Below are 26,343 nucleotides of genomic sequence, written 5' to 3'. Positions count from 1 at the left end.
ATATATATATATATATATATATATATATATATATATATATATATAAAGGCGTTTTAAACCCTTCTCACACTCTTGCAGTATTCTAAACAATGTTTCTAAACTCTAAATGCTGTAAAAGAGCACAGCATGTCATGATTTCAGCTCCCTGCCTCCTCTGCTCTTTGCCACCTGCAATCGCTCTTGGCCACGCCCACTTCTCCGCTCTGCACAGGGAACAGCTGATCAGCTGCAGCAGGAAGTTTATCCTGCAGTATGGGCTGCACAAATGTGCAGCAGGAGCAACATAATTTTAAATAATTTATTTTAAATAAAAATCCAAGCCGATCGTGCGTCTCATCCATCAATCAGTGAGTCATGTCCAGTCTTATTTTGAAAAACCACGATAGAGCAAGTCCACGAAAAACGAACCGCGAAGTAGTGAGGGACTACTGTATTTCTACAAAGAAAAATGAGAACTTCTCTTTGAATGGGAAACAGCAACAACTAAGGGGAGCAGTGGCAGGTATACTAAAGACACCGATCTGCTGTGAGAAGCCAGGCGGCATGGAGCTGCCGAGTGATAATCCTCAACCAAGAAGGTATTTTCAACTCATTTCCCTGCTTTGCCTCAGGCAGTCATGCATGGGAAATCAAGCTGCCTGCTAAGGTGGCGTCAAGGGAGAGAACAGTTGTTGTGTAGACAGAAAAGAGAACGTTCAACAGCCAGGCAGAGTGGAGACTTTCACAAAAAGGCAGAGGAGAAATTTAAGAAATAAGACGGCTACCCTGGAAGAAAATGCATCTCCAGCTGCATACCTGTCTTTGCTGAGGAAGTTCATCACAGGCACTGGGTTCCCCAGCTCCCTGCCCACGGTCCAGATGGGCCGGTACACGCACTCCTCTGGTACTTTGACGGGCGGGAGACACTGGCTGGGCAGCGTCTTCAGAGGGGCAAACATGGAGCAGCCTACAAACGCCTGACACAGCTCTGGCTTGAACACAAAAGAATAATCCTGCAGAAGAGAAGCAAAGCAAAGAATTAAAAACAACGTATATTGTGGAAAAACTACTTTCAGTTCTGCCCTTTAAAAACAGAACGAGGTCTGAAAAATACACATTGTTTATATCAGTAAAAATGTTGGGCTTTTAACTACATTAATGATATCCATATAAAAAGCTCGTAACATGTCAAGCGTTGCTCTCGACTTCAGAAGAAGTCTGAGCAGTCTTTGTTGCGACACCTTGATCTGAGCGGAAATGTCTTGTGACTGAAATTTAACAAAATTCCTGATCTACAGGGCAGTTCTGGACATTCGGCCTCTTGATCGCCTCAAAATAAGCTCATCGTTCACTTCATATGACACCGACTCTGGCATTAAACTCACGCTCCGTATTTCAATTTGACACCACATTGATGTCAGCCGTCTCAGCTGCTTGGACATAAACACGAACAGGACCGACCGAGCCCAGACCCACCTTGATCTCAGATGGCTTGGGGCTGCAGAAGCTCTCCTCCACTTCGATCTTGAAGTCGCCTCCCAGAGTTGAGGTGCCGTCCAGGGAGGTCATGCCCAGGTTGGACTCCATGCTGCTGTACTCCTTGCTGCACATGTTCATGGGTGAGTAGCCCATGGTGTGCTGCTCCAGGGAGGGGGGCGTGGGAAACATATGAGGCCAGTCTGAACCTAGAGGAAGGAAAACAACAAGAGGCTATCAGTGCGTGTCAGACGTGCATCGTGACGCGTTTGAGGAAATGCATGAGGCCAGAGCACCCAAGTCATTATCATTAAACTTACATCGTTACTGATACCAAAGCTAAAGCAAACATTTAGTTTCCTCTATTTTAATTGTCCAACAAGCAGCCTGAGACACAAACGATTTAACAATGTGGTTTAAATGTCATTTTGTGGAAACGTTTGCTACTGTTTCTGCAGGAAAACATGACGAGTGCGCTGCGATTACAAGCTAATGGAGATGCACGTCTGACAGGCGACCAACTGAAGGAACATTTACATCGATAGTTGCAGTTATCTTGGCATTTTCTCAAAGGGTTCTTCTTCTTCTTTCTTTCTTTCTTTATTTACAGACTGAGTTTTTCTGATCTTGAAAGGAGGATAAAAGCAGGAGTTCCCTATATGCATGTGCTTTTATCTACACTAAGACAAATTTCCTGATGCAAAGCTCAAAGGAAAACGTGTAAGAGATGATAAACCATGTAATTAAACAATTCAATTTATTTATATAGTGGCAAGTCCCATCAGAAGTCATCTCAGGGCAGTGAACAGAAACATTCACATACCCGTATATAAAAAGTCAGTTAATAACATTATCAATTATTTATCGATGTATTTAGGAAGACTATACACACAATATTAGGGCAGAACCTACATGTTTATACAACTTTCAGACAATGCTCATTTTTTTGCCAGTAAAACAAACAATTGAAACCAGAAGTTTACATACACTATTTAAAAAGACGTATGTATTTTTTCACGCCGTCTGACGTGAAATCAGAATAAACTTTTCCTGTTTTAGGTCAGTTAGGATTACCAACATTTTTTCTATCTGCAAATTGCCAGAATAATGAGAGTCAGAATTTTTTAATGTAATTTTTATTCCTTTCTTCAAAGTCAAAAGTTTAAATACACTAAGATCATTTGGAACATTTGATGTCATGTCTTTGGAAGCTTCTGATCGGTTTATTGATAACATCGGAGTTAATTAGAGACACCTGTGGATGTCATTTAAGGAACACCTGAAACTGCTTCCTTGTGTAACATCATGGGGAAGTCAAAAGAAACCAGCCAACACATCAGGAAGAGAATTGTGGACTTGCACAAGTCTGGTTCATCCTTGGGTGCAATTTCCAGATGCCCGAAGGTGCCTCGTTCATCTGTACAAACAATTACACGCAAGTACAAACAAGATGGGAATGTCCAGCCATCGTACCGCTCAGGAAGGAGACGGGTTCTGTGTCCCAGAGATGAACGTGCTTTGGTCCGAAATGTGCAGATCAACCCAAGAACAAAAGCAAAAGAGCTGGTGAAGATGCTGGCTGAAGCTGGTAAGAGTCATTATCACAGTGAAACCGTATCGACATGGACTGAACGGCCACTCCGACAGGAAGAAGCCATTACTTCAAAAGAAACATAAAAATGCACACAGGGACAAAGACCTTAATTTGTGGACACACGTCCTGTGGTCTGACAAAACTAAAACTGAACTGTTTGTCCATAATGACCATCGTTGCGTTTGGAGGAAAAAGTCTGAGAACACCATCCTGACTGTGAAACACGGAGGTGGCAGCATTATGTTGTGGGGTTGTTTTGCTGCAGGAGGGACTGGTGCAGTTCACAAAACAGATGGAATCACGAGGAACGAACATTATGTGGAAATACTGAACATCTCAAGACTTCATCCAGGAAGTTAAAGCTTGGTTCTTCCTAATGGACAATGAGCTGAAGCATGCTGTCCAACTGGTTACAGAGTGGCTCAAGGACAAAGTCAACGTCTTGGAGTGGCCATCACCATCATGGGCAAAGCAGACAAGGCATGTGCGAGCAAGGCAGCCTACAAACATGGCCCAGTTCCACCAGTTCTGTCTGGAGTAATGGGCCCAAATTCCTGCCAACTACTGTGAGAAGCTTGTGGAAGGAGATCCAGAACGTTTGATCCAAGTCATACAGTTTAAGGACGATGGTACCAAATACTAATGAAGTGTATTTAAACTTTTGACTTTGAAGAAAGTAATAAAAACTGCCTTAAAAATCCTCTCTTATTATTCTGGCATGCTGCAAATAGAAAAAATGTTGGTATCCTAACTGACCTAAAAGTTTATTCTGATTTCACGTCAGACAGTGTGAAAAAATATGTGTATGTAAACTTCTGGTTTCAGCTGTACAGTGACCTTAAAAGTTTTTTTTTTTTTAATCCAGATTACTGCACATGACCTTAAAGCTAATGAGTAACGAGGATTTGTTACCGACACACTGAGTATCACAGCTCAGCGTTCCAAAGACAAAGGAACTTGTCCGTCCATGTAACCAGTGATCCTTGATTCCACTGGAGAGGTTTGACGTCGAGATGATCAATGACTAAAATGACCGACAATAAACTGTCCTGGACCAAAAGCACCAATATCCACGACAATACAGTCAATTTTCTAAAGAAGCCGAGGTCGTTCATCTCTCAACCCAACTATTAAGTTGGTTTATGGGTTTGTGACATCCAGCAGCGTGCTGCAAAATCATCTGCAAGTCCAGCAGTCGAAAGCAACAAGAACCACGACAATGACTGTGGTATTTGAAAGGACATTATCCAAGATTTGGACAGTAGTGGAGAATCCTTTACAGCTGCTACTTTTTAACATGATTACATTAACATTTTCACCAAACTGTAAGGCTGCTCCCCTCTGTCTCATTTGTTCAGCAGACAGAAATCCTGAACTGATTACTACAATGAATTAAATCACTTCTGCAATAAACTGAAAATAATTGATCATTACATAATACTAATTATTATCTACACAGGGCTTTACTGCTGAGTGCACCACTATGTAAAGACACCCTAATTAAGAATGCGTCATCTGTGTACAACACTTGTTTCTTTTCATCCGTTAATTCTCCCGTTTCAGTTACAATTTGAGATTCATGGTCCCTCCTGCAGCTTTGAATAAAACAATACAATACACAAGAACACGAGGTTCTCTCAGGACCAGTGCACTGTGACTTTTAGTGGCGGTACACATCAAGCGATGTAGATCAAAATAGCAAAAAGCTGAAGAATTGTGCTGTAAAAATGAGATTTGTCAAAATGAGTGAGTAAACCCAGCCATCTGTAGAGATCTATAACTCAGGCAGACTTCATAACAGAAACATTATTAGAGTTTAAACAGGTAAGAAGTCTAATACTCTTAATGGATTTTACACAATCTCAGTTTAAGTTTCATGATTTTTGATGAACTTATAGTGTGATGTTTCTTACAGTCTCCTCTTAGTTGTCTTAAGGATGTTTGCAAACAAACTCTTTATTCCTACAAACTTAACACATCCCACACAGTGCATACATCAAAATCCCGTATTTGTCTCTTTGCATCAGAACAGAGGTGAACGGATCCATACCAATGCAAGACACTGGGTCCAAAATGGATGGCTTTTGTTCCTTGTAGCTCGAGTTCTCATCAGTTCCGTTCGCTTGTCGTCTGGGGCCGTTCTGCAGACAAAAAGGACACCTTTTTTACCGGAGCGCACTCCTGGTATCAGTTACCACGCCTCTAAATTCACTCACGTTATGTTTCCAACCTGTAGGAGCAGCGAGTATCACACATGGCATCAGTTTAGATTAATAGCAGTGAAAGGCGAGTGTTGTCAGCTGATGAAGGGCAGAGCGCAGACACTGCTCAGGTGCGCAGTGGGTGGAAACGCACCCTCGCACACACAAACACACACCAGCCAGACTACACTCTGTAACGAGATATCCACTGTGGCGTGCTCCAAGGTCTCCGCTTACCTCATCCTCGTCTGAGTTGAAAAGGTGTTCCAGGTCGTTGATGGAAACCACCAGATCCGTCTCGTGCATCAGGCTGGTGGAGGTCATGCGGTTGTTTGCAGCCGCACGCTGAGATTCTGCACGCGCACAAACACAAGCGCATACATTTCAAAAGGAATACAAATCTAATCAATTAAAATCAAAAAAGGCTTGAACTTTGTTGAGTCATTTTCACAAACCAAGAGTTCACTTCTACATTCAAGGATGACTTCCTTCTTAATTCTATTTTTTATTGCAGCCAAAAAAAAAATCAACAACCTCCCTTCAATTTAAAATGGGAAGCACCACAAACCGAGCAAACACGAAACACTACAAACACGAAAAAACAAAACATGGATACATTAGTTCAAGAAAATAATGAGAGAACATTTAGCTGTTTATCCACACTTGGATAATTTATCACTCTGTGATCACAAGGACGCAAAAACTGCCTCAAACTCCTGGAGAGTGATCAATTGAAGTCTCCTTGGTGTCTTCTGAACAGAGAGCTGACAAACCCACACATTACCACCATCTCTTAGGCTGTAGTGGAAACACTCAACACCTAACTGGGATGCAGATGATGCATAGCAAATGTAGGACTGGCTGATATTGAGTGTGGATGAAACATTACAAGTTCTCCTATGTGAATACCGTATTTTTCGGCCTATAAGTCGTGTTTTTGTTGCCTAATTTAATTGCCTAAACGCGACTTATTTATGTTTTTTCCCATATTTATAAACCAACACGAGATATGACTGTTTTCATTCATTCTGACTGAAAATATTGAACACTACCGTTTTCAGCTGCTAGATGGTACTCCTGTAGTATGGCATGCCGTTGAGTCATGTAATAGGTAAAAGTGGCTATTAATGACATAATCGGCTTGCCATATACTGCCACCTTCATCTTTGCTATAATCTCGAGCAAACAATTGTTTTTAGGTGGTTATCTTGTTAATTTTCAAAGAAATGTGAAAAAGCGGTTAAAGATAATGGATGGATGGACTATATTGCTAATATTGAGAATACATTTTAACAACCATTTTTTGAGTCTGCATCTAATTTACTGAGTTTAGTTTTTCCAATGTCCTTGAAAAGCTCGAGTCCCCCCCAGAAAACTCTTCAGTGGGAACTTTGTTTATGTTTCAGAAGTGAGGAAACCGCTCATTAAAGGTTTGTGAGCGTTCAGCAACGGAAAATTAAAAGATGAGTGACGCGTTTCTGGACAAAACAGTGCTGGATCTATACTCTGCAAGTGGTTGGGATATTACAGCAAGACTGTGAATTAACTTATTACTGGGATTGGCTGCATTTAATATGGAGGGATCTAAGCACGGCCTCATCGCTTGTGATTTAGGAAGTTAAAAGAAGTCCGCTCGTCACTTTTATAATCAGTCAGGACTTTCTGAAATCTATCATTAGCATGACAATGATAGAAATGAAAAAAATGTAGGGTTAACAGACACTGAGAATTCAGGTGCTAAACTGGCTTGAATTTTATTTTTATTAAAGAAGAATTAGGAAATAATTCTTACCATCAGAGAGACCAGTGTCTCCATCTTCCCCCTGAGTGAAAAAAACATGAGTTAAGACAAAGAGAAATAAAAAATGACCACAAATGCACATAAAACTAGAAGAACTGTCTGAATTGAAACAGTTTTCTCAGTTTACGGTCCGAACACCACATTGAGCCAGAGGCTGAGCTACCAGAGGCTGAGCTAACCGTGTTGGACTAACAGGTTAAAACATGAACAAGCCTTTCGACCATGGTGACTGAGAAATTACAGAAATGAACTGGATAGCTTGAAAAAAACAGAAGGCAAATAAAGGCAGTCAACAAACAGCGGTGGTAAAACATCTGTAAATACTGTCACCAGCCAACTAAACACATCGCCTTTTTCCAATCAATGCAACAAAGAAAAATAATAAATAAATAAAAGTTAAGAGAGCAGCAAGAGAGAAAATTGGTCTGAAACAGAACAGGGGAGAGGGACGGGCTCTCTCTGCTGGGGCAACAGAGTGAAATCATGATCCAAGGAATGGCTGCTCAGCCTCCTGCCCAGACATCAATATCTGGGAGGGCTGGCCTCCTGTGCACGTGTGTATTCTTACGATGCCTTGTGTGTGTACACTGTGTGCAGAGCAGAACGAGCTGGGGAACAGGGCCGTTATGTCCTTGCCATTGATTTCATTATGCTCCAGGGCTATTCTCTGACCAGTGCAAGCTTTAATTTGTCTTCCTTAAAGGCCCAACATCCACACCAAGGCCACAATCTATAGGCAGCTATAATGTCTTAACCCCTTATCAATATCTTAGCCTTGGACACGCCTGTGTGGTCTCTTTACATACTGCAAAAGCTTGTGTGATTGAACCTATCTGATCTCTTATTTTGTTCCCAGATTTACTTAAAAGCTGCTTCCACGCTTGTGCCATCTTCCTAACACAGCAAGTGCACCACTTCCACACTGATGGGTCTGTTACAGTACAGAGCTTTGTGAAAGTATTCAACCCCCTTGAACTTTTCAACCTTTTGCCACATTTCAGGCTTCAAACATAAAAGATATAAAATTTATTTTTTTGTGAAGAATCAACAACAAGTGGGACACAATCGTGAAGTGGAATGAAATTTATTGGATGTGTCAAACTTTTTTAACAAATAAAAAACTGAAAAGTGGGGCGTGCAATATTATTGGGCCCCTTTACTTTCAGAGCAGCAAACTCAGTCCAGAAGTTCAGTGAGGATCTATGAATGATCCAATGTTGTCCCAAATGACTGATGATGATCAATAGAATCCACCTGTGTGTAATCAAGTCTCAGTATAAATGCACCTGCTCTGTGAGAGTCTCAGGGTTCTGGTCAAAGCGCAGAGAGCATCATGAAGACCAAGGAACACACCAGGCAGGTCCGAGATACTGTTGTGGAGAAGTTTAAAGCTGGATTTGGATACAAAAAGATTTCCCAAGCTTTAAACATCCCAAGGAGCACTGTGCAAGCAATCATATTGAAATGGAAGGAGTATCAGACCACTGCAAATCTACCAAGACCCGGCCGTCGCTCTAAACTTTCATCTGGAACAAGGAGAAGACTGATCAGAGATGCAGCCAAGAGGCCCATGATCACTCTGGATGAACTGCAGAGATCTACAGCTGAGGTGGGAGAGTCTGTCCATAGGACAACAATCAGTCATGCACTGCACAAATCTGGCCTTTATGGAAGAGTGGCAAGAAGAAAGACATTTCTCAAAGATCTCCATAAAAAGTGTTGTTTAAAGTTTGTCACCTGGGAGACACCAAACATGTGGAAGAAGGTGCTCTGGTCACATGAAACCAGAATCCAACTGTTTGGACACAATGGAAAACGATATGTTTGGTGTAAAAGCAACACAGCTCATCACCCTGAACACACCATCCCCACTGTCAAACATGGTGGTGGCAGCATCATGGTTTGGGCCTGCTTTTCATCAGCAGGGACAGGGAAGATGGTCAGAATTGATGGAAGATGGATGGGGCCAAATACAGGACCATTCTGGAAGAAAACCAGTTTGAGTCTGCAAGAGACCTGAGACTGGGACGGAGATTTATCTTCCAACAAGACAATGATCCAAAACATAAAGATACATCTACAATGGAATGGTTCACAAATAAACGTATCCAGGTGTTGGAATGGCCAAGTCAAAGTCCAGACCTGAATCCAATCGAGAATCTGTGGAAAGAGCTGAAGACTGCTGTTCACAAACGCTCTCCATCCAACCTCACTGAGCTCCAGCTGTTCTGCAGGAAGAATGGGCAGAACTTCAGTGTCTCCATGTTCAAAACTGACAGAGACAAACCCCAAGAGACTTGCAGCTGGAACTGCAGCTGGAACTGCAGCAAGAGGCGGAGCTACAAAGTATTAACGCAAGGGGCCCAATAATATTGCACGCCCCACTTTTCAGTTTTTTATTTGTTAAAAAAGTTTGATACATCCAATAAATTTCATTCCACTTCACGATTGTGTCCCACTTGTTGTTGATTCTTCACAAAAAATTAAAATTTTATATCTTTTATGTTTGAAGCCTGAAATGTGGCAAAAGGTTGAAAAGTTCAAGGGGGCCCAATACTTTCACAAGGCACTGTATATCACCTGGCCAGCAGTGACGTTTAAACGATTGCTTGATGTCAGATTGATGTTCCTGCATGATTCACATGAAGGTGTTTAATTCCTAATGAGCTATGGTGGTGGGATGAATTCTGTGCTTCAAGTCCATTCAACAAATAGGATAAAGTGGCTGAAAATAATGACGTCATTATTTTTGATACAGTGCACTGATTCATGATGGAAGGCTGCACGTCAGCCAAGTGTGAGGTGAGGCATGAGCAAGGAGATGAGCTGCAGCACTTTTAGTGAGAATTACAAGTTTAGTTAAAATCTGGAAGGAAAGAAGCTCCATGTGTTTGCACAGACACCCACAGGTATGTGAAGGACACACACACACACACACACACACACACATACAGAGCAGACAGGCGGTGGAAGAGCTCCACTGCACAGACGGTTCTTTGGGACTCTTCACTCCACTGACAGCTGCCTTCAACCTTACAGTGAGACACAGATCGAGGGCGTGCGGTGGTATGCACCAGACCGAGGAGGAGGAAAGTATTTGAATGTGCTTTTTATTGTCCGCTGAGCCAGGTTTGCATCTTTCTGAAATCTTGCTGCAGACGATTTAAAAGGCAGGGGGTTTAGGAGCCAGCAGCAACACAGCCAAGAGGAGGAAAAGGGCTGATCAAATAAGGAAACATAACTTAAAGGAAGATGAACATGTTAACTATCCACCGTTCCTTTGGGCAAAAACAACAATAGTGATTCAGGAATGGCTTCCTGTTCACTTGATGCTTGGCGAGTCAGAGGATGTGTGTAGAAAGTGGTTACACTGTTATTTTTAGTGCAGCGTTGCTGAGGATGTTGATGGCCTAGTTTCCATATTGTCTGAGATCAGATGTTAAAAGAGAAGCCCCCTCGTCCTCATCCCCTTTCAAAACAAATGCAATTATACGTTTGTTACATTTTAAAAGGGGGGAAACAAATACAGTTGCTGATGTGTGAATTAGTGAACAAAAAGTAAGTAGGGAATCTAAAATAACAAAAGTAATAAATTGTCAAACTGTTGGGATGACTGAAAACGTTGCCGAGACAAAAAGTTCATCAAGATCTACAGTAAAAATCATTTTGTTTAATAAAAGCCAGTGAAGCAGGTGAGGGTACTTTCTATAACAGCTCCCATCACAAAGACCTTCACTCCACTGTGCTGCCACTGCTCAAACATCTCATAATGAAGCCATACACTGAGTGCTGGAGGGACCGACAGCAGCTGATGTTAAGGCAGAAAAATAAAAAATCAAGTCCAACACATCTATTAGTGCACTTTCAAGTTGTTCTTCACTGCAGAAGATTCACTGCCTGGCCAAAAACAAAGGTCACACACTAATATTTTGTTGGACCTCCTTTAGCTTTGATTACATCATGCATCCACGGTGTCATTGTTTCAATAAGCTTCTACAACGTCACAAGATCTGTTTCATCCAGTGTTGCATTAATGTTTCACCAAGATCTTTCATTGATGACCAGGCACTAGTCATGATGGGTGCATCACTTCACCTGCCTCTCCTCTTACCCTGATACACCCATCACTCTGGAACAGAGTAAATCTGGACTCATCAGACCACATGACCTTCTTCCATTGCTCCAGAGTCCGATCTTTATGCTCCCTAGCAAATTGAAGCCTTTTTTTCCCAGTCAGCCTCACTGATTAGTGTTTTTTTTAAGGCTTCACAGCTGTTCAGTCCCAGTCCCTTGGGTTTCTTCACACTGTGTGTGTGGAAATGTTCCTACTTTCACTATTAAACAGCCCTGAGTGATAATGTTGTTTTTCTTCTATTTGATTTCACCAAACATTTAAATGATCGCTGATCACGATCATTCAGGATTTTTTTCCGGCCACATTTCTTCCTTGAAGACGATGGGTCCCCACTGTCCTTCCAGTTTTTAATAAAGTGTTGGACAGTTCTTAATCCAGTTTCAGTAGTTTCTACAATCTCCTTAGATGTTTTCTCTGCTTGATGCCGATGATTTGACCCTTCTCAAACAGACTGACGTCTTTTCCACGACCACGTCATGCGTCTTTAGACATGGTAGTTTAAGAAATAAGAAGCAGCTCACTGCACCAGTTGGGGTTAAATAACTTGTTGCAGCTGAAAGATGATCACTCATGCAGTAATGATCCAACAGGAGGCTCGGACCTGTTTGTTTAGTTAAATCCAGGTGTAGACTTTTGTTTTGGCCAGGCAGCGTAATTAAATTCTAAGGGTTGTGAAAAATAAGCCCTGCAATACAGAGATGTGCTGCAGTTTGTTAGAAACAATTATTTATAGCTTATATGTCTTTTAGTAAAAGTACTGTTGACATATGGAACAGAACAGAGTTGTTAAAGCCATACATTGCACCCAGCCTCTTCCTGTTCACAATTTTTAGTGAGAGGCAAAATCCTCTACAGCTTCCAACACAACGCGGTTCAGATGAGCTGATGAACCTTTTCCACTCCTCCAGTTATCATACCTTATGTTTCTTGCCGGGCTCGCGCTCTCCTCCGGCTTTATCCTTTTTACTGGAGAACGTGAACTTGACCTCTCCATCCTCAAAGTCATAGGGGTCCACTTCAGGCTCATGATCTCCATCGGTTACAACAGCAGACAGGTACTGGTTCCTCCTGGCTCTATACATTTGAACACGCCCCTCAGACACCTTTAGTGGCCCTTTAGATGACGACATCAGCCTGGGGAAACAATACAGGTATATTATACATCAGCACTCACACAGGGATTCATTATCCACGTGAACTCCAAGCGCTCGGCGATAACAAGACCATTACAAATGTCAGTTTAATCCGTTAATAAGAAAATGCAAGAAAAGTAACATTTTATAACTGATCTGTGTAGACAGATGGCACTCCTAACATATGTCAGTGCTGCTGCCATGTTTATCTGCAGTAACACAAATGTCAGTGGCTGTAAATGGTTCTGACAGCTGTCGCCAGGCAGAACCAATGCATCTCGTTTGCTGTCAGACAATTATATTTCTGCTAGATTTTAGAAAACCAGATGACTCCAGCAATACTTGTTCATACAGTTCCCACCTGTTGCTGAGGAGTCACTTTATAATCCCTTATGGAGCTGAGACCGTGGCCTACTTGCCAACCAGGGAGAGGATGGGGGAGGGAACAAAATAAATAAAGAGGTCATCTGGCAGGAGAGCAGGGACTGACCCGTCTTATGCGTCATTCCTCCCCTTCCCTGCCTCCAACGTTTCACTGCACCTCTCCTCTCCACCTGCGTGTCCAGCTCTGATGCGAGGTGGTGTGCAGCGGCTCGGGAAGAGATTAGCAGCCATTCAGAGCTGGGGCTAGAAGGATTACAGCTCACTAGAAAAAACTGGCCTAGTGGCTGGCCCCTTGGGATTGCATAACCCCACAGATACAATAATCCCACAATTCATCCACCCTGCATCCTACTGGTCACTCTGCTTTCCTTCACGGTGAACAAACCCCTGCCCCCCCGGCTCTTCCCACCCATGCTTCCTTGCTAACAATTCTGTCTTGGCGAGTCTCTCTCTCTCGTAAGCCAAAGTGATAGCCAGCAGACAGAAATTCTATCAGCTGCAACTCCATTACAATTACCGAGGTTTCTGTTTATCTAAACCCCGTCATTACTCGTCCTCCCTCCGAGCTGTGGAGCGTGTTTGTGTGTAGGAATCAATGAGCGGTGCGGGACCTGCATATTCGTCATGTATGATGTCAAAAGGGCACGTGGCAAGAGATTAACACGCCGTGCAGCTGAGCGCTATGGAAACAGTCTAAAACTGATGGATGGGAAGCAAAGAAGGTGGATTTAACATGACAGTTATTAAATATGGATCAGTAAGAGGAACTGAGGACCACCATGTAACCAGAATGATGGGATGGTCTTGATAGCTGGCTACAAACTTAAACTGCCTGTGTTTCAGAGTGAGAGGGCACTGGCCTGTGATCTTTGGAGGCTGATACTTACTCTGTGACTGACACCAGGTCCTGTGCTGCAGAGGCCTCGTCTCTCAGCTTGTCCCCAGGCAGCAGTGGCGTGGGCAGCTCAGCGTCTTTCCTGCGGGGCAGGTTGTATAACCTCCACGGTGTGTGGGAGCCGTCATCCTCCTGGTGTATGGCTGTGCCCACATACACAGTGGGCTCAGGAGGCTCAGGGTAGGCAGAGGTTGCAGAATGAGGGTGAGGGTGGAAGTGCTGATTTAGACACTCGGGTCCTCCGGGCTCCTCGCTGCCACCCTTCACCCCGACCAGGCAGGGCTCTGACGGTAGCTGATAAAAGTGTTGGCTGTTGGGGGTTGAAGGGTTCTTAATGCCCTCCCCTGACTCCTCGGGACGCTCGCAGGGGTGGGGGCTAAGTGGTGGAGGTTGTGGGGAGTTGGGCTGTTCTGCAGGCCTGGTGCTGATTGCTCCACTGTGGAGCTGGGGGGCTTTAGAGATGGCAGCGACATCTGTGGAGCGAAACCTTCCTCCATCCTGACCCCTTATGGACAGCCTTTGGCCAACTGTTGCTTCTGTCTCGATGGAGGTTTCATCACTGGTCAGGCTGCGATGATGGAAAGAGGTTTGGGGTCTCTTCTGTTGCTTTTCACTTTTTTCAGGCTTTTCTCCTCCAGTTTTGTGCTTGGTTGGAGTCTGGGGGGGCTGGCCTGCTGACTGGGTCAGGCCTGGAGTGCTGCCTGTTCGTTGCTTTACTGATTTGTGTCTGCAGTGAAGAAGGTGAACAAAAAAGTTACAGAGTGGTCAGAGAAGGAGACAACAACCAGCAGAGATGGATGATAAAGCAAACCAAGAAAATGCCCAGTTATGACTTTTAATTGTCATCAAGATGAAACACAAAGCTGTGATTCTCTCACCTGCAGCAGAGGCAGCCTTAATAATTTTTTTTAGTGATGTTCGAGAGAAACGCCGCCTGGTCATTTATGCTCGTTTTAAAGTTTAACACCACACGCAAGGGCTTCAATATGGCAGCTAAACTATATAATCAAACAGAGGGCAAAGTACTTGTTTTCAGATCAAATGTTTTGAAGCAATCTTTGTTCTTTTGGCTCAGATGTTGAGAAGAACAATAAAAAAGTGCTGCTGCAAAGAGTCATGATAAACACATGAAAGACCTCAGCTAAGATGACCGCAGCAGTTTAAACTAGTGTCATGTTGAAAGTGTTGCATGTTACCAAGTTCAACTTTGTCATGCATCAAAAAAAGATTTGTTTGAATGGACAAGACATTTACGATATCCACCTTGTTCCTGGGGGCTCTACTGTACAAATGATTGTGGGCACAACTTCCTGTCAGACAGGAAGTAGCAGTAAACATCGGTTAACCATGGTAGAGGCGCACGGACAGCGGTTTATTTGAAAGTAATTTGCATTCAGTTTAGCAGATAAAACACTGTTTTACATTTATTTAACAACCATAAAGTTTAATAAAATAGCCGTGCTGAGTTCAGGTACCTGTTGTGTTCACGGCTGCAGAACAACCAGCCCAAATTAAATCAGCGGCTACAACAGAGTTTTGAACACGAACCCAAAACCAAAAAGAGTGTTCCTGTGAAAAGAGGTGTAGTTTCATCTCCTACCTACAGATGAGGAATTAAGAAGAATGTGGCTGCAAAATGTGAACTTGAAGAGACCACCCAAAACTGTGAGCTCATTTTACTTTGTTGACAAATGGCCGACGGAGGAAAACCTGCATCCTACTTCGTGTCTGGATGACAATAAACCACCGGAGAAGAGACGGCGGATCCTCAGAAGGATTGAAAACAGTGACGAGAACATCAGGTTTGATTTCAAGTGCATGGAGGTCACAGCTTTATAATATTTGTTCATCTTCAGTTTTATGATAGTCTCTACAATTAACCCGAGCCTGGGCTCTGTCTGCCTTCAGATAAATAAGATTGTGTCACCTCTTTTAACAAACACCAACAACATTATTACTGTGCAGATACTGATGCACCTCAGAGCTTTTCAGGTTGTTCATCACTTCACTGTTGGAAGAACCAAATGAAGTAGCTAAATATGCTAGAAGATGTGATCTGCAGCCACTTCAGCTCGTCCTCCACTCCTCGTCCTCAGCAGGCAGCGGTATGATTATATCGTCCTGTTTGAGCTCTGACAGGTGGTGTTCCTACATGTTTAAATTAAATCCACAATACTCTGAGAAACTACATCAGCTCAGACTGTTCACACAAAAACAAATACTGGTTCTGGTCCGCGCCGGAAGTCGCACCCATAATTCACGAAAGGCACCATGGGGGCTAGGAATAAGGCGGATAGAGAATATTAACACACATGGCACAGAACGTCCACAAGTAAATGTTAATTGTTCAGATTTTAATAACAAGTCTACGTAAACAGCAAGACAAACCCATTTTTGTTTAAATTAGAAACAACACAGACTAATCACAGCAGCTCAGCAGAAGTCAGACTAAACCATCGTTTTACTCTGACATCATTCTCATCATTGTGGCAATAAAACCTAGAGAAGACAACTCTGCAGAGGTTCCAGCGCTCCATGGTTGTCCCTTACATGGAACAGTGACAAACAGAAAAATATGAAGACTAATATGCTCGTCAGAGCCTCAACCTGGATGAAACCGGCAGGTATTTTGCCGACAGCGACCTCCCTCTGCCAGTGTTTAAAGACTTATCGTTTCTGTGTAACCTCTTTGAAATCTGGGAGGAATTTCTGCACACGTGGGACATCAACAGTGTAAGGGACTGACCTGGAACAGCTGCAGTAAGACTTCTGCGAAGGCACCACAAAATCCCAAGCTCCTAATTTCTCTGTCACCTCCTCCTCACAGGTACCATTGGTCGCAGCTGAAAACTTCCGCCTAGAGAGGGAGGGGGAACAAAAACACGATATTGAAGTAAAATTCTGCCTCTTTCCTTGTGTGCCTTCAGGGAAAAGCATAAAGAACCCTTCAAGTGTGCAATCGTGGCTACTTTTTCTGTGGTATACAGTTGCTTTTAGTAAGAGCTCTTAGTGCGGCTGGTTTCATCAACATCCTTAAAGCAATAATATTTGGCTGACGAGCCAAAATCTAACTATAGCTGACGCTCTGTTCTTGGTCAAAGGGTAACACGTCCCAGGGTGCTCCAAATGTGTCAGATGCACTGTTGTCGAGTTATACAATAAACCACAGGACAAAACTGCACACCATATCATTTTAATTATTTGGCAACATTGTCTCCATATAAGCTGGAATCAAACTGTCAGACTATTATAAAACTAGAAAGTAAATGAAATGACGTATGCAGAAAGGTACTATAAAAAACTTCAGATACTGCTCTTCAGTCTCAGATGAGACCTTGAAAATTTCTGAAAAAAACCCTGAGATGTGCCAAAGCAGCTGAAATTCAAACATTCATCAGTTTTATTTTTTAAAGTCCAAAAGTAATTTGAGACGTACTTTTATAATAATCTAAAGTGACAACATGCTGATGTTTTGGTGTATAAGACGTGTAAAGAAGAACTTAGATCATGTCAAAAGTCAACGCTGCTGCCAGCAGCTCAGACATCACACATCTGTCTCTCACTCCCTGACATTCCTCTAATAAACACAGTCAGACAGAAACACAGACTAGAACGTAAGCCTCAGAAAAACAGTCACTGCACAAAATACAAGCTCTATTAAAATAAAAATCTGAATTCTTGAAAATTCTTGAAATCATGATGAAGTGGAAGAATAACAGGAATAAAGGTGCTTTGATGCTGATGCATTCTTATGCAGTAAACTCCCTAACGCAGGGTTATTCAACTGGTGGCCTGCGGGCCACTTCCAGCCCGCTGGTGACTTCAGTCCAGCTCACCAATGAGTTCATTAAAAATATATACATTCCTTATTTTGGGGGTTCTGGGTTTCTCTTTATTGCAATTCAATGCAACAAAATTAACAAATTTAAAAGGTAACAGATCGTTGTAACAATTAGTTTATTTACATATTTTTATTTGCTGGATGCCTGAGCTGCTGGGTGTCAGTAACTGTGGCCCCCTGAGCAGTTTACTTGACTAGCCCTGCCCTAACGAGTACAACACAGGCACGATTTTTTAGTTTTACCTGTGGAGCTGCGGGTGTTATGACTGTTATTAGCATCCAGAAAAGGAGGGTTGATAAACAAGTCAATCGTTTGAGCAACACAGAACTGATTAACACAAGCTGCTCAAACAGAACAGTGTAAAAAATGCTGCTCTGATTTACGACATCACCATCTAAAAACAAAAACTGAGACAGCTCATCAAAACAGCCCTTCCTGATCAAGAGGAGAACGATCATTTGAGCGTATCAATGTTATGCTCGACACCAGCGAGCAGTAACACCTACTTCTGCTGGCGGCTGTTTAATTCTCTTGCCTGCTCATTTTGTATAAAACAAAACGCTGACATCCAGCATCACGTCAAAGCAGATATACGGGTATTGTTTACTTCCAAAATAATTACATACCAGCCCTTATTTACCCAGGAATACTCTTTCAGAATGTCTGTTTTTGTCATGCAGTAATCTGCAACAGACATCTGCATTAAAGCGGTTTTTTAGGTGCACAACAAAAAAAAAGTTTCAACTGCTGAGACTGGATAATAAAAGACAGTACAAAATAAGAGCACCCGTTGTACAGGGATTTTGATATTTATCTTTATACTTCTACAGCATAAATGTAGAAAAAATAGAGATTTTAGCACTTTCTGTATTTATATGTTAGTGCAGCAATCCGTGCCACTTTAAAGCCACAGAGACGGACTTACTTGTTCTGGGCTCGGTTGATATTGCACTCTTGCCAGACATGCTCCACCACCTGAGTGGCCAGCCGGCGTGGAATCTTTCCTCCGTGGTGACTCGTTCTGTCCACGCTGAACGCGTCAGACGATGAAGGGATCTTTACCCACTTCTGGGCCGAGTGAGTGTCCACTAGAGAGTGAGAAGAGCAACATTTACAGTATGTTTGACACGTCAAAGTCCGATTCTCTGGCCCACCTCCACCCAACAGCTCAATGTTGTGATGGCAGACATCTGGATCTACACCTTGACTGAACCGTTACCTGTGTGCGCCTCCTCAGGTGACGTGGGAGGGGTGAGGGTCACCAAAGACATGGCAGGCTCTCGCTGGGAAGCAGGCACTTGGTGGCCACCCGAGTAGACGGCAGTGCAGTGGGAGGACCCCACAGGGGCCAAGACGGGGAGATCAGACTGAGGTACCAGGACCAGGCAGGCTGGGTAGATCATTCGCACACCACCTACACAAAACCAAACACAGGGGGTGTTGGAAAAAATAAACGCAAAAAGAAGACCTTAATTTGATCAAACTAAAGGTTTTATACTGAAGAAAAGAAAAACTGACCAACGAGGACCTCAACAGAGGCCAGAGAGTCATCCTCCCAGTCCATGTCCTCAGCCTTGTCTTCAGAAACACCCTCCTTGGCACGGGGGCTGATGGGATAAAACTGGTTCCACTCCTCAATCAGTTTCTGTGTGGGAGGATCTGACATCTTGAATGATTGGCCAGTTAGCGTCCCATTTAAGCCAAACGGACTCAGGATCACTGGTCAGGAGAAAAAAGTGAAGACGACAGAAAACTTTAAAAAGCATCGACACATTTCATAATTTCTTACATCGTCTTCCACCGGTGTAATAATACCCTCTCTTCCTTTTGTTTAATAACACCTTTTCCTTTTTTATTATCTCCCTTTACTTCTTTTTCCACTTTCGTTTATATGAACTTCCTTGTTTGGCCAAAACAGTTATGGCTAGCTTTTATATTTCCCTCCTTTTTACCTTTACCATGTACAGTAATTATCACATTCCTCTCATCCTGAAGACATTTTTTCTTCTTACCAATGTTTATTTTATTGTCATTTCCAACCAAATAAGCATCAATCTGACATTTTTCATACAGCAGTTACTGAATAGCAGCAGCCTGTCAAAGCCCATTAACAGATGCTTCCAAAAAATGCACTTATTGGCAAAAACAAGACTTTCAACATATCAGTCATACAGAGAACCAATCACCCTGCTTATGGAATCCATCAGCCAATGCAGTTTGTTCCATTAAACATGATGCATAATGCATTGTGTGAGCACAGAAGCCATCAACACTTCAACTAGCGACGTGCATTCATCTACACACGATGCTTCATCTTTCCCAGTGTTTATCAAGCAGCGAGATATTGAGAAGGGGTATAATGGCTCAACAAACTGGCTGTCTGGGTGGGTGTGCGAGTGCGCATTTGTTAATGTCCCTCTCTCCTCTGCCTTTCTAGTATGTCATTACCACACTGGATGGGCTGTGTCCCCAGGTATTGATCCAATGGCTGGGTTGCGGTGGGAAAAAAATGATAAAAAAACGCTTCCTAAAGAGGAAAATGGTAGGGGACAATGGAAAAGAAAATGGTTTGGACATTGAAGGCAAAAAGCACTGACCTTAGTGATGGAAGCAATTTCTCACAAAATCCCCAAAGCTTTATTCCTCAGGACTTTCATTAAGCTATACTTAAGTTTATTCCTATGCATGTTTCTCAGCAGCCACATGTAGTAATGATCTCAATATGCTAGTAGTTAAGAAAAATATTAATATTAAACATTACAAATGATTTCAGTGGTCTGAAGGAACAGTGATGGTTTGGGTAATGTTCTGCTGGGAAATCTCGCGTCCTGCCATTCATTTTGATGCTGCACTGACAAGTACCACATAGCTAAACACCAAGTTGTTGGCAGAAGACATTGAGCCAGATAATGTGCCCAGCCATGAAGCAATAATGGTTTGAGAATACAGAAAGAAATCAACCAAGAAATAAATCTATCATACAGCAATACAGCAATCTATAGCAAAGGCCCTGACAAGCAAAGCGCTTGTATGACCTTTGACCTTGATATGTAAAGCTGGGGTGATGAAAAGTGTACACAATTTACTCTCTATAGTAGTACAAATGTGTATCAAGTTTTGTTAAATTATCTTGAGTGGAGCAGAAGTTCTGGCCCAGGAAAGAGAAAGTTTATGTACGCAGGTATGGAGACTATACCATAATTTGGCAGTCTTTCGACGGGCGCACGATAAAAAGGAAGCTCCTCAGTGTTAGGTGGGTAGTCCTATTGCCATGATTGGTGTCAGTTACTTTATTGTTCGTGAAAGACGAGAGCAAAATGCTTCACGCTTTCACTTTCTAAGTAAAACACGAGCAACTCTTGCACTGTCATGTCGCGTTTCCATGAGGAAAACCAGTCAGACAATGTGTAGCATAAAACTACAATACACTAGTTACAATCTTTAATTATTATCCAGACTACTTGTACTTGCTTTGCTGTTGGGAAAAAAGCACCAGCTGCTCTTCTGTTGTGTTCCTGATAAAAGTAGATACTCCAGAGGCACAGCGATACTTAAAAACATATGCTGTTACCATGGTAACCCCGCTCGTAGCCAAGTGAACCAGGAGTGAAATCTTGACAACTCCAACTTTGACCAATAAGATGCGGACAGGTTCTGCTTGGACATTTGATTTTGATTGAGAGGTCGGACTTTATGGATATTTAAAGGCTGTGGTCGGAGGAGAAGCTGTGGAAGAAAATGACACCAGAAGAGTGGGAGCACTGCCGAGTTTTACTAATGAAAGTCTAATTTTTGGGAAATACAACATTTTACTGTCAGAGGAACGGTGTTCAAGATGTAAAAAAAGTAAAAAGTTTGCTTTGAAACAGCGATAGAACACATTATGTGACACTGAGTTGGGACTGCTCCACAGCGCCGTGGATCTATGAACTGTCCCGTCTCAGCAGAGAGGTTCCTCATCCTGTGTACAATAAGATAAAGCTGTAGGTGATCATTTTAACAGTTTAAAATTTAACACGATGCTTTTCTCCTTTAGTTCCTGCACTTAAAACCTGATTCTTGTTTTTGAAAAACCCAAACGATACTTTGGAACCGTTTCCTTCTCCTGGACCCTCCCTTCAGTCCTCCTCTGGCCGAGCGTCTATGGCTGGCTCCCTGAAGACGTGTCAAATGTGCTCATATCAGTGTAATGGGCTGAGAGTTCATTACATTCACTCTGTGCTCTTTTATGAGGTCACATCCTGGAGAGATCTGCGTGCCGGAGCGCTCTGCCGCACAGTAAACCAAGCTTGGCAGAGGCAAGCAGGAGTACGGGGATGGGGTTGAGGGGGTGTTGATGGATAAAAAGTAGTGGATGTCAGCCCTTCCTCAACGCTACGCTTGGTCAGCCAGGAGGAGACGCAGTGCGGCAGAGGAAACCCTCACCTGCCCACAGACGCACGCCACACTCAGAGCATGCTGATCATAAAACATGAATATTATAGACGCCCGGGTGGAGTTCATCCGGGTCAGTCCCTGAAAATGTCATGAATGCTTAATTTGTTAATCAAATAAAGCATTTAACTATTGCAATAACTCAATGTTCGGATGAGTAAAAAGAATAAAACATAAAATAAAGCCACCTCTGTTTGACAATATGAAAAACGATGTGTGTGTGTGACTAGTAAAACAATTACCATTTATTAACCGATGTTGGAGGAGCGCGATGATTACCTAAATCACTGACAAAATCCAATGATGTTCTCGTAAAAATCCATATGTCAAGCTACAATAATTATCTTATTTTCGTCCAAAGCATCGTCTTTCACTGGACTCCAGAGACAGTGAAGGGGTTGGCAGCAGGAATTATTGTTGTGAACGCAGAAGGTGATCACCGTTACTACAGGGGGTGGAGGGATATAGAGGCAGATGGCGTCTCCTAAGCTTGAAACATGAAATTATTAAATTATATGCACATAATAAAAAATGTAGTTGTGTAAAAAAAAACACTTCCAAGCCAAGATTAGAGATTGAAGTTTATTTTGTGCACCATTAATCTGAGTTTGTACTGCTGACATGTAAACAAAACCCATTCATATTCAGAATTACCAGGTCTGATAGGCTCTAAACTATAAATAGTGCATTCATGTTTAAATTTATTAATATTTCATTAATGCTAAGTTTGATTGGTTAGTAGTAAAGATTTGAAACATGGTCCATTTTACTCAAAATTCAGATTTTCTGAGTTCTCTGTTAGAAAATCACTCTCCCACCATAATGTTTGGTGAATCCAGCGAACCCTCCCTGGACTTGATGCTCACACCAGAATTAAATGATAATGATACCAGAAGAGAACGTGGGGGGAATTGTAGGTTTATCCACAGCTGATATGGTGATCTAAATAATACTGCACACTCCTACATTTTATTTTAAATATCACAGCGCTGGTAAGTATTGTTCCTGTGCAAAACAATTAGCAAATCCTACTGGTTTTCCAACTTGCAATCAGAAGAAAGTTGAACGTAAGTTTATTCCCAGATCTGAGTTTTGCTTTTTGAGGTAAAATAAAGCGTACATTTCTAGGCCTGTTGCATAAACAATAAATACATTAATCGCATGATGAAAATTATCGACCTCATTTTCATTTATCGGCTTTATCGTTTGTTCGTGTCTCTCTCTTTCTGAAGACACTGGACAAAAAGCTCAACTCTGGTGCTCTTCACTGACCCCGCCCTTTCTCTTTAAAACCCATTCTAATTGTCCAAAATTGTATTTTTGGATTATTAAAAGCAGCTAAGCTACGAGCTAAGTTAACAGGAAGACCTCGGGAAAAAAATCCTTCGTTTGACAATAATCACTAATTATTTCAAACATTATCGTTTATCGCAATCATTTCTGAGACAATTAATCACCCAGCAAAATTTGTTATCATGACAGGCCTATACATTTCACCTGTTGCCACGTTTAATAATAAAGAGAATTTGCTCACAGGTTGAGACAACATAATGCGCCCGTTATCATTTTTGTTTCTATGTACAGTGCCAGTGACCGACAGCGCTACGTTAACACAAAGCATCTTAACACTAAAAGACAGTTTCTAACAGAATCCTCAGCTTTTCTTAGATATTTATAGTATTTTAGTTAACATTGTTCTTAGCTCATATCTTAGATCTTATTACTGTCTTTCTTTTACATTTTATACTTTTGTTGGATGTAACTGGGACCCAGTGTAGACAGTGTCGTGACAAATAAAGAAGCTTGAATATTTAGAGGAGTCACAGCATTTTCAGCCATTCAGTTCTTAAATCATAACAGAATGCAAACTAAACATAATTTAAATAATAATTTGAAGAGGTATTTATCTGTTCCATGCTCCCTGACAATAACCTGTGTGATGTGTTCTTAGCCAAAGCATCGGCTCCCATCTGCTCCCAATAACAATTTACTGTGGATGGCTGGAGACAGAAGGTGGAGCTTCATACATCAAACACTCTCAGCTGTTGCAAAAACACCATCACCTTCCGACCTTTCTGACCTCCATTTGTTGGCGAGCGTTTTTGTTCAAGTCTTCAGTGTCGTCTTTGTGACATTTGATGCTCGTGAGTTTAAGTTGTTGGCAAAACACATTTCATCGGTTTTACTGAACTTCTCCGGGTGCATTGTTTTCATGCGAGTAAAGATAATTAAATTAATTCAGTTATTTATATAGCACCAAGTCACAACAGAGGTCATCTCAGGGCACTGAACAGAAAGACACAATGAGTCTTTTAAATGCCACAAAAGAAAAGCCTTAGAAGCAATCTGGGCTGGGGCTCCTTTAAGATTAAACATTTGTTGTTTTAAGAACGGGCGGCACGGTGGCGCAGTTGGTAGAGCTGCTGCCTCTCAGCGAGCAGGTCACCTGTTCACCCTTTCTGGGTGGAGTTGGCATGTTCTCTCCGTGCATGCGTGGGTTTTCTCCGTGTACTCCAGTTTCCTCCCACAGACCAAAAACATGCATGTTAGGCTGATTGGTAACTCTGAATTGTCTCTAGGTGTGAGTGAGAGAGCGAATGGTTGTTTGTCTCATTTGTCCCCATGTGTCCCTGTGATGGACTGGAGACCTGTCCAGGCCTCTCGCACAGTGATTGGTGGATATGAGCACCAACGACCTCTGCAACTCAAAAAGGACCAAGTGTGTAAAGATAATGGACGGACGGATGTTTCAAGAACCAGAAAGGGCAGGTAGTCTCCTCAGCTTTGATTGTGTAGTACTTTATTTTGACTCTTTTTTGTTTTTACACTGATGCATATGTGATGTGTTAAATCAACAACTCATTAAAAACAAAGAATTTCCACTGATAATATGAAACTTCAAGCAGAGCACCTTCCGACCCTGTAGTTATGTTGACAAAACTCCTGATTACAAACAAAATGGCCGAGCAGATAAGACGTTTTGAACCTCTGGGCACGTCATCAAGAGCATGGCAGCATTACAAGTCAAACACGTCTTTTCTCTTCCAGGTAACACGGAACATATCAGAGTGGTTAAATTAGGCCGTGTGTGTGGAAATTCAAGCAGCCGATAGTTCTGAGTTGCACAGAGTTTGGCTCGAGCTGGCCGCAAGATTTTTTCCTCTTCTTCAAACTGGCTGCTGGCCATCCTGTAATGAAAGACGGCCTGACAGAAGATCATACGTCCATTCTCTTGGCAACAGCAGCAACACAGCTTGTGCAGATTGCTAATATTTTTCATTGAAAACAACAACAACAACAAAAAACTCTTACAAAAAGTCTGTATTAGTTGAAATTTTAAAAATAAATGAATAAATAAATAAGAATACGAGTGGATGTTTTCCCTATTTGCTAGAAATATGGTTCCCAAGGATGGGGTGGGAACCACACTGTGGGTTGTGAAACAGCAAGTGTGGGGTCTTGAGATGATTTCCATCCAAAAATATTTTTAAGATGATTGCTAACAGCATGTTTTCGCCAAAATTGTTAAATATAAAACAGCAGTAATATTAAAAATAAATACATAAATTTAAAAACAATCACATGAAGTAGGATGTTGGTTTTTTTTACTGTTTTTCTACATTTGTAAGACTGATGTGGCAAAGATTAAATGATAAAAGAATAAGATGTAAATATTATGATGAAAATATTCATTTTCTTTACCCACTTTTCCATGCGGGGGAGCTGATGCTACCTGCAGCAGTTACCGTACGAGATGCAGAGGACATCCTGAGCAGGTTCAAGTCCACCACCGGATGAATAGAGACCGACAGTCACTCATACTTAATGATAATTAAGTTACTAATTAACAGAAGATGCATGTTTTTGGTCTGTAACTGGAGTATTCAGAGAAAACCGTCATATGACAAGGAGACAACACGCAATCTCCACACACACAGGCCACACCAGGTCGATGCCCTTTCTGTAAAGCGACAACTTTAACCACTGCTCTACCACATCACAAGTAGATGACAACAGCAGGCCATAAATAAAACGCTAAAACAAAAGCAACTCATTTAGTGGCCTGTCTGTAACTATGTTCCTGCCAGTGTCAGTGCATGGAACTGCACAAACAAACAAACAAAAACAACATGCAATTGTAGTTTCCAGTGGAGAGCATGGTTTGTCAGATTTGAGTAAAGCTTTGCTTGGTTCTGTAGTGAAGTGCAGTGGTGGGCGCAGTTCTGACAATAGTGGAATAACAATTTGTTTAGTCAGTGGATTAGAACTCTGCTGTGCTGAAGCAGAGTTCTAATCCATCTCTTTGGTTCTGATGGACCGGATTAATTCCTGAAAGTTCACCTCTGAACGGCACATGAACGCTTTACTTGTGATTTATGAACCGTTTTGAGTTCACTTACAATGTTCTCACATTACACACAGTCTTACAGTGTCTGTGACAGCAGCGTATAATAACAGTTAGTGCCTTA

The 26,343-nt window shown here is 42.1% G+C and overlaps 1 protein-coding gene across 1 annotated transcript in view; it reads right to left on the bottom strand.

Annotated features, from left to right (window-relative positions):
• med13a (mediator complex subunit 13a) overlaps positions 1 to 26,343 on the bottom strand; it is a gene marked incomplete in the record, with an annotated part of 94,925 nt that overhangs the window by 20,357 nt on the left and 48,225 nt on the right. The window contains 11 exon segments of the mRNA XM_037688133.1: positions 796 to 992; positions 1,456 to 1,664; positions 5,100 to 5,190; positions 5,488 to 5,603; positions 7,043 to 7,073; positions 12,104 to 12,320; positions 13,591 to 14,325; positions 16,345 to 16,455; positions 18,366 to 18,528; positions 18,660 to 18,854; positions 18,959 to 19,159. Coding sequence (XP_037544061.1) covers positions 796 to 992; positions 1,456 to 1,664; positions 5,100 to 5,190; positions 5,488 to 5,603; positions 7,043 to 7,073; positions 12,104 to 12,320; positions 13,591 to 14,325; positions 16,345 to 16,455; positions 18,366 to 18,528; positions 18,660 to 18,854; positions 18,959 to 19,159 — 2,266 coding nt within the window.

This window comes from Nematolebias whitei, chromosome 14 (genome assembly GCF_014905685.2).
Source record: "Nematolebias whitei isolate Nwh7 chromosome 14, NemWhi1, whole genome shotgun sequence".
NCBI classification, from domain to species: Eukaryota; Metazoa; Chordata; class Actinopteri; order Cyprinodontiformes; family Rivulidae; genus Nematolebias; species Nematolebias whitei.
The sequence above is the reverse complement of the archived record's forward strand: the minus strand, read 5'-3'. Positions and strand labels throughout refer to the sequence as shown.